A 14,988-nucleotide genomic window follows, 5' to 3' on the forward strand; every position below is an offset into this window, starting at 1 on the left:
GCCCCTTGCAACTCAAACAATTCAACAAAATAAATAAATAAATAAATAAATAAAATCTTATTATAGTCCTGCTGTATGACAATGTGGTAAAAAAGGCCGTGTGTGAGGGCTGCTTTAGCAAGATTGTGGCCAGCAGGTCAGGGGAGATGATTATTTTGCACTTTTGTGACTGTCCAGCTCGAGGCTACTGGGAAGAGAGAGAGCAGCTGATTTAGGTGCCAGTGAAGGCTCACCAGGATGGCCAGGAGGCTTCAGACCATGATATATGAGGAGAGGCTGAGGAAGCTGGGCCTGTTCAGCTGTAAGATGACAATTATTTGGGAGGTGGGTGGGAGTAGGCTTTTACTGCTCTTTGCAAGTAATGGGAGGATGCAGGTAATTTGGAGCCAGACTTATCAGAGGTGGACAGTGAAAGGAAAGGGCAATGGATAAAAACTCCAACCAAAAAAATTTTGAATTTATGTAAGACTGAATTTTATATAATAGAATGTGAACTGAATAAAGGCAGAATTTGCAGTCTTCAGATGGGAAAGCTAAATGAAGAAAATGCTTTGTTTCTGGAAATTTGTCAGAAGTAGATAGAAATTAGCTGTGTTTAAAGGAATGGGAAGCAGAATAAAATTTGCGTATGTTCAGAAATTTCTTTCAGCAATTTACCTTACGTTTTTAGGTAAGAACATATGGAATGTTACTTTACTAGATCACATTCTGCATGCTTGGTCTTGGTCATGCTTCTGAAACTGACCCCTAAAGTGATGAATGCCTCTGTAACTCCAGCGGAAAAAAAATAAATAAAAAGAAATTAGGGAAGAGCTACTGCAGACACCTCCTGAAAGTGCAGAGCTGTTGGATAATCCATAAATCTACATCTCTCCTAAGTTTCAAATTTAATTCCCAGATGTGTGCTACACAATACTGTATCAGCTAAACAATTTGACAAATGGTTGCTAGGAAGTTTGCAAGTTGTAGCCTGCTGTTTTACTTGACCTCATTTAAACCCCAGACTTCTATATGTGGAAATGAAAATCCCTGGAGGTTTTAGACATTACTCATTAGAGTTTAGACATTACTCACTTCAATTTTTTAAAGTAATTTAGAAAAATGGCATGTGCTTTACTTCAGAAATTTTTCAGTCTCCTCATTTTCAGACCACTAGAACTCATGTGCATTGTACTGAGCCAGTGAGATTGTATTCTGACACTGGTGAAGACATGTAAACTATCCTTTGCTAGGTGGTTTAATGGAGAAAGAGTATAGGTTTGGTGTTTGTTTTGTGGTGGTGTTGGGGTTTTTGTGTGTTTTTTTTTTGTTGTTGTTGTTTTTGTTGTTTAAATTATGTAAGCCTTTTACTACAAGTATATAATTTTGGCTCTATTTCTGTAATATCTGTTACTAAACAAACAAAAATGCATTAATGAAGATCTGACAAAAATAGATACTATTTTTGTAATGCATTCAGGCCTCAAACCATTTGACAGAGATATTAGCATAGTAAGATTGCTGCATTAGCTTCTGAGGTAGAAGTTATCAAATTGGAGCATTGTAACAGGTTTTTTTTATTGTAAGATCATTTATTAAAGAATTCAGACTGCTGCAATAAGCTGAATTTGAAATAGTATTGCAAATTGCACTCCTATTATTTTAAAATATTTCATTAATTGGTCAGAATTTTCGAAGTGGAAGGGATGGGTTTTCTTTCAGTAAGTTTAATCTGTATCTTTTGCTAAGTGGGGTGGGTTTTTGGGTACTTCATGGCTGGCTAGCCATATTTAAAAAAGAATATGCAGGAATTGATAGGAGTAAATGTATTAAAGCTGATTTTGCAGAAGAATACCAGGATTTAATGAATAGGTTTAGAATCAAAAGTTTAGAATTCTTAAAGCCAGGAATATCCATTAGGCTGAATGAAAGAATTATTGCTTATTAAAAAGCCATGACAACTTTTGTAATGGTTTCACACATTTTTGAATGCAAGACTATCATTATCCATATAGTTTCTTCTGTTTTATTCCCACAATAAAAGGTCAATGTAATAAAACTAATTTTAAGGAATGTAGTAATTTGAAGAATGTTTGAGATATTCCTTGTATTGTTTTGTGTTCCAGGGTGAACATGGCCTTCCTGGCAGTAAAGGTGAAGAAGGTGAAAAGGTAGGTTATTATGACATGTTGCTTATTTTTCTGTTTTAATGTTCTGTTAAAGTGGAACCTAGTTCAGAACATATTATTTCACAAACAAAACTCTTTTTTCTGTGTCAGTGATTTCTGAAAAGGCTTAATAACAAGCAGTTATTTATGCATATTAATAAGTGTCATCAGCACTTCCTTCAGAACCATGTTTTTTTAAGAAAATATTTAATAATTAAGTCTTACAGAACCATAACTACTGGACTCCAGTGATGTCTATTGCTACTGAATTTCTATGGTAACTAGTAAATGTTTATTTATACTGTATGGAACGTATGATGAGATTATGTAGGTATTTATAGTACTTGGTTGTTGCCTTTTTTAATTACAAATTCACTTTATATAGAACGTACTGAAATATGTTGAATGTAATTATCAAATTTTTACATTCTTTTCCTCCTAAGAACATAAATTCATTACCATTGAAAATTTTTCTGTTTAATATAGCATGATAACTGACAGCTAGATTTAAAAGATTAGTTTTTATTAAATATGCTTTTGCATACCTATGCAGCAGCTAACATGATTTTAGTCTACTGAACATATCTGACTTCAGCCAGATTGACATGATGACTTGTCCTTATGGAATGCAAATGCATGTACCTCTTCCTTAGTCTGCCAGTTTTGCCCCCTTCACTGATGGACTGGCATGTTGTTTTAAGGGCCTTCTTATTTTCCTAGCTGGCATAAAAATTGCAAGTGCAAATTCTAAGAGAAACCTTTCCTTGTTTCACAGCAGTGTGTATCAGAAATGGAATCTGAAACAGTTTGTTGTAATTGCATATGCTCTGCTTTGGTCAGAAATAGTTGAAAAAATGTTAGTGTTAGAATGTGGATTAGACTGACTCTTTGGAAGGCTGTGTTAGCTGACAGAATGCTGATCTGGGTTGCTCTAGATGGCTTAAGCCAATATTCCTGCACAACTTCAAATGCTTAACAAATCACCAATGGTAAGTCTATGTTGAGGAACAAGTGGAAGGGTCTGGTCCATCTTAGCTTGTGTAATAGGAATTGAGCTATAACAGGTTTTAGCTGAGCTTCAGCTCTTTAACCAAATTTTACTTGGTTAGTGATTTATTAGTTGTGTTCTGACTGATTTGGTTTAGGCAATGTGACTTAAAAATGCATATTTTCTCTGTGCCTCAGCTCACTGTGTGAATAAGATACAGAAAATCATTTCACTTAATGTGTTTTGTATATTCAGATGTTTATATGTTCTTCAAGATGAAGGATGAAACATGCTGAGATTCTGGCAATATTCAGACTAAAGAAAATGGCGAGTGGGTGGCAGCATTTGAATTTAAGAAAACACAACATATTCCTGCTTTGTACATGGGTATATTCACTTACCTTCCCCCTGTACTTCTTTAGAAGTGTCAGCCAGCTTTCCAATGTTGATAGTTTAAAGAAAATGTGTTGTTATGGTTTAATTTAGCAGATTTAAAGTTACAGTTTTTTTTTAGGAGGAAGTATTCTAGTAACCAGGAAGGAAGAAATATCAGAAGTAAAAGTCAGCATCCATAGCAACTAACGTTTATCACTTGAAGATTCAGTCTAAAAAAAGCACTTGTTAATGTTGAGTGTTTCTAGCTTCATAGACAGATCTTATTTCCTCCAGTGCATCGTTATTCATCACTTCTGAAGGGCTTGTTGATTTTTTTTTTTCCTCATAATTGCTCTGCAGCTGTGCCGTGCTTTCCTTGAGCTATATAATATGAATAAATTGTGTTTGGACACAGGCACATGGATCCGGCTGTTGCTGTCACTCTCTCTGCTTGATTTCCCTTACACTAAGGCAGAGATAAAATGACCACATGAGTGACAGCAACATTTTTCTTATGTGGAAGCTGAGTCAGCACATTTTAGACTTTTGTCCTCTTCTTCAAATTCAGAATTTAATTAAAAGAATCCATTGAAATGTATTTCCAGTTTAACTGTTAGCAATATATTAATCTATTCTTGAAAGAAGAGGAAATACAGAAGCAGAAGGGTCCTTGTTTACCAAAAATAATCTAAGACAGTCTCATTAGAAGTTTCATATCCTGACATATGAGGAGGGGTGGCTTTTAAGGTTACACAAAGCAGCTGAGTTTGGGCTGTAAGTGATTAACTTTGGCCATAGTTTGAATAATTTTGCATATTCCAATTATTAAATTCTGATATTAAAAATGCATCAGTACTCTTGCGTTGTGACACACTGTCCAGAATATCTGTGCAACTTTGTGACTGTCAAGCGTGATTAAAAAGACTAGAACGTAAAATCTGATTTTTACTAATGAAATACCCTCAGCCAGATCTTGCACATCAAAGTACAGGACAGTGTTTGCGTACTATTTTGCACTGTACCCTGAGTGGGCTTACAATTACTTGAACATTAGGTCTTTGCCATTTCCAACTCACCACAGCTAGAGGTGGCACAAAACTGCTGGAGGAGAATGCTTTATGGAGGGGCAGCTGCCAACAGTAATTCAGAAACTTAAAATAGCACTGAATGCTTCTTGTAGGAAGTTGGCTTCCACTTCTAGTGACATGCAACAAATAAGGCGTGACACCGTGTGTGCAGTGAATTAAATTGAACAATCCTTTTTTTTGATGATCATATCTTTCCATAGGATTGAATATTTGAAATCAGCTGAGCCCATGACCTCTCCATTCACCACATCAAACCAGTGACTTTGGTCTTTGTTGTATTTTCTGTTTTGTCTGAGAAAGCTTTGGGGTTGTTGTGGGCAACTGAGGTGAAAGTGATTGGTTGTATGTAAGTCAAAGATACAGGAGGCATCTTTAATTCAGTGTGTTAAGGGAGATTCCTTCGGGCTATTTAAAGGTTTCTTTGCCACATGTGGGTCTCCTTCAGGAATCTGGAATTCATGATATACCTTTGTTTTGTTTGGAGGCTTTTTTGGTTGTATGTTTTTTTTCCTCTCAGGTTGAACCAGTACTGGCATGTACTGGTGTTAATGCTGCGAGTTTTCCCTCTACATAAAATAATATACTCTCAGTGTAAATTTGTTTTAATCCTCCTTTATATTCTGTTTTCTTTGTGTTAGGCAGCCAATGTCATAGTCTCACAAGATAGTGTTACAACTGGCAACAAAAGCATTGGTCTGCTCTTCTATAGCATGACTGAAATTATATACACTGGGAGTAGTTTTAATGGATTTGCTGACAGGAAGGAAGATTATACTGAGAGAATCTATCCTCATTCAAGTACTGTTCAGAACTGTAATTCTATGGTATGGACTGTTAGTGGCTGGAAAACAGCTTTAAAATCCAGAATGTTTTTGGCACATCAAAGATATAGCCTAGCAGAATAGAATCTAACAAAAAGGTATAAGTACAAAGAGATATCTGTAGGGGAGAATAAATATGGTTTGAGGGTGAAAAAAAGAGGAATCCACTCACAAATTAAAACCTTTGGATTATTTGGATATGAAGCTGAGTGAATAGAATCCTTATAGTTGGAAGGAACCTTTAAAGGTCATCTAGTCCAGCTCCCCTGCAGTGAATACCTACAGCTAGATCAGGTTGCCCAGGGCCTGGTCCAGCCTAACTGTGAAAGTCTCCAGGGATGAGGCATCCACTGCATCTCTGGACAACCTGTTCCAGTGCCTCAACACCCTCACTGTAAAAGACTTTTTACTTATCATTTGTCCTTGTTCTATCACAGCGGAACCTGCTGAAGAGTCTGTTCCCTTCTTTCCTGTAGCTCCCATTTTGATACTAATCAGGTCACCCTAGTGCCTGCTCTTCTCAACAGCCCCAACTCTCTCAGCTTGTCCCTGTAGGAGAGGTGTTCCATCCCTTGGGTCATTTTTGTGGCCTTCCTCTGGATACACTCCAGCAAGTCCATGTCTCTCCTGTACTGAAGACTCCACATCTGGATGCAGTATTTGAGGTGAAGCCTCACCAGCACAGAGCAGAGGGGCAGGATCACCTCCCTTGACATGTGGCCACGCTTCTTTTGGTGCAGCCCAAGACACAGTTGGCTTTCTTGGCTGTGAGGGAATGAAGTCAGGCAGTTGTAAATGAAAGACTCTAAGATGTTTCAAAGAGAAGTGTTGTTTGCAATACTAATGAAGTAGTTCTGTGCTAGATATTGGTAAAGCTTCAACTTCATGGTTGTTGGAAGGAGATCAACAAGAATAACTGGTCTGAATAACATATAGCCCTGGAGGAAGGTTAGTTAGCATATAGTCAGCTGAAGAGAAATGTGTAAACAATCTTCAAATATATAACTCTGCTGCAATGAGGAAGGGAATGGCATATTTCCTATTCCTGATATGGGTAACATGAAGAGTAACAGGCTGGAGGTGCAGCAAGGAAGATATTAGATAGCCATTAGGAAAGAATTCTTAATTTAATGCTGTGATTTTTTACAGAAGTAATTTGCTCATACACTGTTTTGCACTTTTTACCCTAGTTCTACAAGAAGGAATGATAAATAGGAAGACTTATTTATTACGGAAGATCAGATTGTCTCATAAGACTTTTCCATTTTCTGTTAATAGTATCAAAACTATTCCATATATTATTTACACCACTGTCTAATTACATGAGCACAGAGAACAGCTAGTTGGTTTGTTTTTCAATATATATCCATGCTTGGTTTTAATGCTTAGTTAATGTTTTTCAGTGATAGGACAGTAAAACTCTGGAGCAGGTTACTCAAAGTCATTGTACAGCCTCTGACCCTGGGGGTTTTATAACAATCTCAGAGCAGCCTGGTCTAACTGAATATGGACCAGGTGCCTCCTGCAGTCACTTCAGCCTCAGTTATCTGATGATTTTATGAGGGTGCGCAGGAACATGATATTTTTCTGAATTGGGATGTGTATTCACATTATAAGTTTATGTTAAAAAAAAAAAAAAGTGTTAAAAAGTGATAATTTAAAAAAATATTGAAATATGGGGGGGAGGGGGGAGAGGCGGATTGTGGTTACATATTTAATTCAGACAATGGACTAGGAAAAAAACTGTCTAATGACTCAATGATTTTCATGGACATGCTCTGCAATTTTAGTTTAGTTTTTTTTTTTTTTTTTTCACTAGAATAAGTTATAGGCAGAAATTTTTAAGATGCATTTTTAGTACACCTTTGAGAGTGTCGCACCTTGGGGAAAAAAGTACCCTTGCTCAAACAACTGATCACCCGTCAGCTGGTGCTTCCTTCCTCATAGAAGCTGGACTGTCTCTTTTGGTAGTGCATGGTTGCCTGGATGATGAGAATATATGCACTTCCCGAGATGCTTTAGTTTAGTTTGCTGAAACCTTATGAAACAGTTCATTTTTAAATAAAAATGGTTGTAAATTGATCTGCATAAAATCTAAAGATCTCTTCAAAATTTAAGCACAGACAAATAACAACAGAATAATATTATAACTTTATTAGTACAATAAATGACATGCGTCTCTCTGCTTGTGTTGTCATAGTTCATTCACACAAGCTGTGCCAATTCCAATAGCTGAAGTTCTGTCCTTGAATCTTCTAAATACATTTTTACTTACAAGATGAATCTTCAAAGCAGTACTGCATAAAATGTTAAAAAGGAAATGAAATACAGAGTAGGCTAATAAAAATTAGTGTATGCAGAGAATATCTGTATAATAAGCTGACAAGAATCTGAGCCATATGGAATTTGCATAGCAGTAAAGTTCCTTGTGTTCTGATGTCAACTACCTCACAATCCTCCAAAGATAACAAAAAACAGAAAACCCAGAATCGCAGTTTTCGAAGCTAGGAGAAACCATGTTAACAAAAGTGGCCACAAAATGTGTCTCCATTCTAACTACAGAGGTTGAAAACATGAGGTTTTCTTAAAATGTTTGTTTAAAGCTAGGTCACAGAATTTGGTACATCATTTAATGACTCTCTGCTTACTCTAACTGGAGAAAAACCTCAGTCCAATAAATTAAAACAAAGGCAGCTTTAGCTGAAGCGTAAGTTGAGTTTGAGTTGTGTAAATACAGTCACTGGGGAGGAGTAAGTGATTCATATACACAGTAGCAGTAGCTAATTTTTAAATGAAAAAGAATTACAGAAATCTCAGTACCTAATTATAAATATTTTGTTACACTTAGGTAGCACTTGTGTCTCCAATAGTGTGCCTCCGGTGGCGCAGCGGTAGAATTCCCGTTTGCAACACCAGGGGGCCCGGGTTCGAATCCCCCCCTGTGGAGCAGGGGGTAGAAGTGCCGCTCTGCTACACAGAGGGCTCGAATCCCGGGAGTTGGACTCGATGATCTCTAAGGTCCCTTCCAACTCGCACAATACTATGATACTATGATGATACTTTCTATACTGTAATTGGGAAATTCTTAATTTGCTGAGGCAAGATGTTTAAGTGCTTCGTTTCAGATTAGTTGCTAGTTTAAACCCAAAATGAACCCATACTAAGGTCTGAGAACTTGAAAATTATGTAAGTTGAAATATTACTGCTGATGTGGTAATAAATACTGAGGCCAACAGACTTGTCCTTGGTGCCGTTATCTTCAATATCCTGTCAATCCTTATGATTATGAACAATCCTGTTCAAATCCTTATGGGCATTATGTAGCACATATTAGGAAATGGAATTGGATTATTATTTATTATTAATATTTATTTTGGTACCTGAATTGTGTGTATCGCATGGGAATTGGAGATGACCCTAAGCCTGTTAGTTGGTCAGATAAATGATCTCTAAAGTACTTTATTTCCCCCCTCCCTCCCTTTGTTAAATCTGTAATTTATCCTTTTTTACCTCCTGGTTCATGCTTCTTTTGATCACTCTAGCTCGTACTCTTCAGTTCCCCATTTTTTCATCTTGTCTTCCTTCTTGGTTATAATAAATATTCACTAGAGTATAGGTACTGTTATTTCTGTAATCGGACTAGAAAATTGAAACATCAGTGTTAAGGGACAGTTGGAACCTGAATACCACATAAATTTCATGACAATATGGAATTCTGTGTGTAACAGATCCATTTTATTAGGAAAAGTGTTGACTGAAAAGGCAGCACATATTATATGTTAACTATAGCCAAGCAAGTATGGCAGGATTCTTGCTAACAGATAATATTGACTAGACAGAGCTAGGAAACCTGAATTCCTTTTTCACTCAGCTTCTTCAAAATACTGGTATTCATTTCTTGTTTCTGTTTTAACTCAGGGAGGCAGATACTGTATACTGTTCACTTGTGAACACTTTGTTAAATTGATTATTTAACTGCAACTCTTTGATTGATATTTCTCAATGAAATGTTATAAATAGAAAATATACATATATTTGACTCAGGAAACCTTTGGGAGTAGAGCCATAATGACAGTCATACATTATTTCCAAAGTTTCGTCCTTCAGCCTTTACTTTTTGTGTGCTTTGATTCTGCTTTTGCCTGTGTATATATGCAAGAAGAGAGATAATCTGGGGCTTGTCCAGCCTAAGTGTAGAAAAAATTGTCATCTGCTTCATTTTATTCTAAACGCAGGATGTTCTTTGTATATATTTACTATTTTGTGAAGCTCAATTTGAATTATTCCAGGAAATAGGGCTTCCTCTATTTCCTTTGGAAGAAAATTCCTAACAGACCTCAGTGTCAGGAAGATTTCCTGGAGGTTAACATTTTCTACTTCATCCTATCACACCTAATAAAATATTCCTTTTTCTTGCATTCATTCAGAAAATACATGGCTATACACTTCCACTATGTCTTCATGTATAGTATAGTCATTCTTTCTTCTCAGTCTTCAATAAGCATTTTTTAAAATAAACATAAGTAAATACAGAAGGAGTCAGCTTTCTGTGGTGCTAGTTGATATTAGTCAACATTTATTTTTGCTTGCTGATATTTTCATGAGGGTGCCGTACATCTCAGTGACGAAACCAGTCCACACAAGACATCAAAGGTACTGAGGAAGCTTGCAGCCTACATGAAAAATAGAAGTTATTGGTCATGGGATAGAAGGCAGCAATGGATGTGGAAAGTCTATAATTAAAAACAGTAAAATAAAAAATGACAGTGCTATTTATCAGCTGTAGATTCTGCTTCAAATAGTTCAGCATTTCCGTATATACTACTTAGTACAGAATATACTAAATTCAGTAAGCTGCAAATATGGATATAAATTGTGGCTACTACATATACCTCTGTTATTTGGTATGATTTTTGGAGGAATGAAAATGCATTCTGCATTACCTTCTGATGCCATTTCCTTTGTTTTGTTTGGATGGTGATGCTGTCAGTGCCAGTTTGCTGAAGGTATGGCTCCTTGCTTTTGATATCCATAAAATTACTTTGATTTTTTTTTTTTTAAAGTATGTTGATCTAAGTCCTTTAAAGCATATTTATTGCAATCAAGGCTGAATGCTTTACCAGTTGTATGTAAACATGACCTGAGTTATTTCATACTCATCTCTTAATGCTTTAGAGGGAAGTATTAGAATTCTCTCCCTCTCATCTTGTAACCATCTAGCTTATAATTCACTTCTTTTAAACTTGGTGGGAAGAATATTTTTTAGTTTGCTATGAAATCTTGAATACCACTTAGAAATATTTTTTCATTAAGTCAAATGAAGTTAGTTGTTTTCCACAGGACAACCATCAATTAATGGGCATGACAGTGTTTTTGTTTGACAGATTCATTTTTATCACAGACCTTGTTATATGTAATCACAGAGAAGCTTGTAGGCAGATATTTTAGGGGAAGAAGAAAATCATATTTTTAACTCTACAAGTTCCAACCTGTAATAAAAGCAGTCCTACTGGATTTCATCCTAGTAAGCTCAGTGTTACCAGAGCTTGTCCCGTAGTTCTGAGACATCTGGCTTGATGCTTCCTTTCTTACACTTTAACTCACTTTCTCTTTGAAACAGGCGTCATCAATACTGCTTGATGTGAATAGTCCATAGCCTATCAAACTCTTCAGCTGTGCCTGGGAACTGTTCAGGGAAGTGTTAATTAGCCTGATTGAAATGTCTGCAAGAGACGTTCACAGCTGGGGTCTATCAATTTATTGATACAGATGACCAAGTTCCAGGTCCCAAGCTGTATCACTGTTTAATTTATTTACAGATACCCATTTGGTCAGATTAAAGACTCATCTAGCTCAGCATCCTGCCTCTAATGGTAGCCAGAAGGGGTGCCTAGGGAAAAGCTAGAGGACAAAGTAAAATGAGCACAGTGCTTCTCTCAGTATGCTCTTCAGCCTTCAATTATTCCTGACTGCAATCTCAGCCAGATGTGGTTCCAGTGAATTTAGTAGCCTTCAATGAACTTATCTTCCATTAGTGTATGCAGTTTCCCCTCAAATTCATGTAAACTTTAAGCATCTGCAATATCCTGTGGTGAGGAATTATGCTGTTTATCTTTGTGTTTGAAGAACCACTTCCTTTTGTTTATTTGGAAACTGTATCCTGTTAATTTAATTCAGTGTCCTCTACTTCTTCTACTGGAAGATTCCTATTCTCCTTTTTTTTATCAATCAGAAATCAATAAGCATCTATTATTCCTGAGCTGTATCTTAACAATTAAATACCAATTTACTTAGTATTGCCTGCTGTGACAACTGATTTGTATTTGATCTTCCTAATAATTTCATCTCAATAGTTTGTTTGCAAGGTTTTCAGACATTTAACTTTTTTTTAGTACACAAGTTCACGTGAGATTTTGATTTTAGATAACTCTTATAAGTAGCCAAGATCCCTATGTATATGTATAGGAAATCACATATCTGTACAGAAATTAATAATCACAGAATCACAGAATAACAGAATGACCTGGGTTGGAAGGGACCTCAAGGATCATGAAGCTCCAACCCCCCTGCCTGGCAGAGCCACCAAACTTCCATGTTTACTAGATCAGGTTGCCCAGGGCCCCATCCAACCTGGCCTTGAACACCTCCAGGGACGGGGCTTCAATCTTACGTTATTTCTCCTTCTCAACTTTTTCTATTTTATTGTTCTGGTATGCTGCACTAAAAGAGAGCTGTTGGTCTCACAATCTCACTCTTGATAGAAGAGTATAAGAGAGAGTTGAGAACACAGACATTTGTTCATTATTAGTTAAAGGATTTTTACCCCCTGAAACACAACCAACCTCTGAGCTCAAATGTATCTTTCCATATTTAAAAGTCTGTGATATGCAAGTAGAAGTGTAGTGGAAATGAAAACATCTTTTTATCAGTTGTAGTCACAATTTCATAATTTGTAAAATTAAAATATTTATCTTGAAAAGGATTCATAGTGTCTTTGAAACATGCAGTGCAGAAACAGCCATGCCTGCTCTGAACAAAGTAGCTGGGGTGTCAGAAGCACTGTAGATTCTGTAATGCTGGGAGGTAAAGTTTAATAAATAGCAAAAGCAGAGTGCCAGACAACTTTGGTGTACTGTTTCTGTAAACAGTTATTTCTCTGCTACCTTGATTGTCTCTGTGAAGATACATCCAGGGATATAAATATAAATGTTTGGAAATATGCAATAGTTTGAAAATTACTAAGACTGCAAACCTTTTCATCATCATTTTTGATAAATTGCAATCAATATAGAAGCAGTGTAATGATTTTATCTATAAGAAGTATTGCACATTTAACGTCTAGGAATGTATTCTGGAGGAGCCCTTACCACCAGTAAGGGTAGAGAGAAAGCATCATCTTGTGTCTGCACAGATATGATGAGGTCCTTAGTTTTGATTTAAGAACTCAGTACTACCAGTGAAGTGAATGTGAAGGTTAGGGTACTCATGTACAGAAGAGAGGATAGAGGTGGGCACAGACTTCGAGGGGAATTCTTGGAGAAAACAGGAAGAATTGACCATATATATGAGTACATTTCTGAGGAAGATGGAAGAGACGGAGAATAATTCAGGAGGAATAAGTCAGGAGTTATATCAGTATTGAAATGGGACAGCTTTACTATAGAAACAGCTACCTCTTCCATTTGAGTGTCCCTGCCTTTCAGAAGGTACAAGCCAGTATTTGGGCTGTTAGAAATAAATCTTACTCCATTTTGGAGTCAAAAGTAGAGTACAGAATTTGCGGTTTCATTGCTTTTTATTAACTTGGCTAGTAAATTGTCTGTGTTCTATGATGAGTAGAACACGACTCACACTCAGCCTGTGCCTTTGGTTCACCAGAAACAGGAGTCATTCTCTTCTGCAGCTAGTTAGCCTTTTAGTTCAAGTGATAAAATTTATTATAGTGAATTAAAATATCATCTTTTCTGAGTCAATAGGTCAACATCCAGTCATTTTGTTCAAACTGCTTTTTGTATCTCTGCTTCTGCATTTGGTTAGTCTGCTTGCTTTTTTTAATACTGTATTAGCTCTTGGTTACCTGTGCTTTCTCCCTTCCACATTTTCTGGCTCATAACTTAGCTTCCATGTTGTACAAACACTCACAGACACGTATTTATTCATGTGTTTTCCCCATTTCACTTTTCTAAAAGCTGTGTACACTTCACTAATACCTTTGCATATTTTCAGAAAAGGATTTAAAAAAGAAAAGGAAAAAAAAAAAGGGAAGTGCTTTGAAAGTGGAGGCAGTTTTTAGGAGTTGCTGAGTAAGTAAAGGCTATGCGAATGAGCTGGCAGGGCTCCATAAAAGAAGGCTATCAGTGTTCTGCAGCTACACCTATCAGCAAGATGGTGACGTGCACCATTGCAGAGTACTGACAGGTATCTAATGAGAAGAGGCAATAGGATAGTCTAATAAAACACAGTATGCATGTATAGCCTTGTAATTATTAAGTTTAGACTCATTCAAAATAGCTTTTAGAAATTTCTCTGATGTGATATTTCTACAATAAACATGAATGCTAAAAGAAAATTTGCAGATGAAATACTTGTAGTTAAGTCAATGAACTCTGTAGGTGTAAATCAAGCCTGTAGTTTATGAGTGACTATCTAATTAGAGCATTGTTTACAGTTGGGATTTGAATCAGGCTTAAAGAAGAGAGAGTGGTGAAAGGAGAATAGAGAAAATGGCCAATCAGGTGGTGGTCACTGTTGAAGAGGATTGTTGTTTGTGAATTTAACAAAAATAAAATTTGATGCGAGTAGGAGAATCTTTTCACAACCTGTTAAGACATCAGCAACATGCACATCTCCAAAGTGCTTATTTCTTCTCCCTTTATCAGCAGTTCATGTTTGTTGTGGTAGTAGTGTCAAAGAGAAGAACAGGTTTCTTCCTTCATCTCCTCCTTTCCAGCTGTTTTTTTCTACCTTCAGTACCCCTGTGCAGTGATATTGCAACATTGTGTGACATCTAGGAAGGCAAATAAATCAAGGAACTCTTTTGACCAGAAAACAGCTTCTGTGTACTGGTTTGTATCTCATCAGATTATGTTTCTTCAGACTGATTTCTAGCTTTTCTTCAACAACAGTTCCTTTAGAAGAACAAATGTATCTGAATGACCAGGAGGTACTAGAGTACTGTGGATGGCTTTAAGGGCTGAAAAGGAACAACATAATTCTTTTTGAGTGAAGCTAAACTGAAAGATCCATTCCGGGATCAAGCCTAAGGAGTGGCAATTGATAATGGCTGTTGGGTTGAGGAAAACAGACTAAAGCAAACCTTAAGTAGATTTGGAATAGTTCCTCCAAGATACGTAAAAATCTAGTTCTCTGCATCATTTGCTCCATAGATCCTTTTCTGTCATGCAGTGTTGTTTGCTAATGTGAATGTAACTATAGTAAGGATGTTATCAGAGATTTGTCCAAAAGCTAAAAGATGGTAAACAGTACTGAAGTGTGCATGTATGTCTAATGTAGTTAACTCCATCAGCAGCTTTATGCCTCTACTTTGTACACTGCAGTCATTGACTGCC

General features: G+C 36.5%; 1 protein-coding gene across 2 annotated transcripts in view; it reads left to right on the forward strand.

The window, feature by feature from the left end:
• COL19A1 (collagen type XIX alpha 1 chain) overlaps nucleotides 1-14,988 on the forward strand; it is a 181,761-nt gene that overhangs the window by 67,389 nt on the left and 99,384 nt on the right. For both annotated transcript variants that reach the window (XM_072333644.1, XM_072333645.1), the window contains exon 12: nucleotides 2,106-2,150. In XM_072333644.1, coding sequence (XP_072189745.1) covers nucleotides 2,106-2,150 — 45 coding nt within the window. The remainder of the gene's footprint in view (nucleotides 1-2,105; nucleotides 2,151-14,988) is intronic.

The sequence above is a fragment of the Excalfactoria chinensis genome, chromosome 3 (genome assembly GCF_039878825.1).
Source record: "Excalfactoria chinensis isolate bCotChi1 chromosome 3, bCotChi1.hap2, whole genome shotgun sequence".
In the NCBI taxonomy this organism is placed as follows: domain Eukaryota; kingdom Metazoa; phylum Chordata; class Aves; order Galliformes; family Phasianidae; genus Excalfactoria; species Excalfactoria chinensis.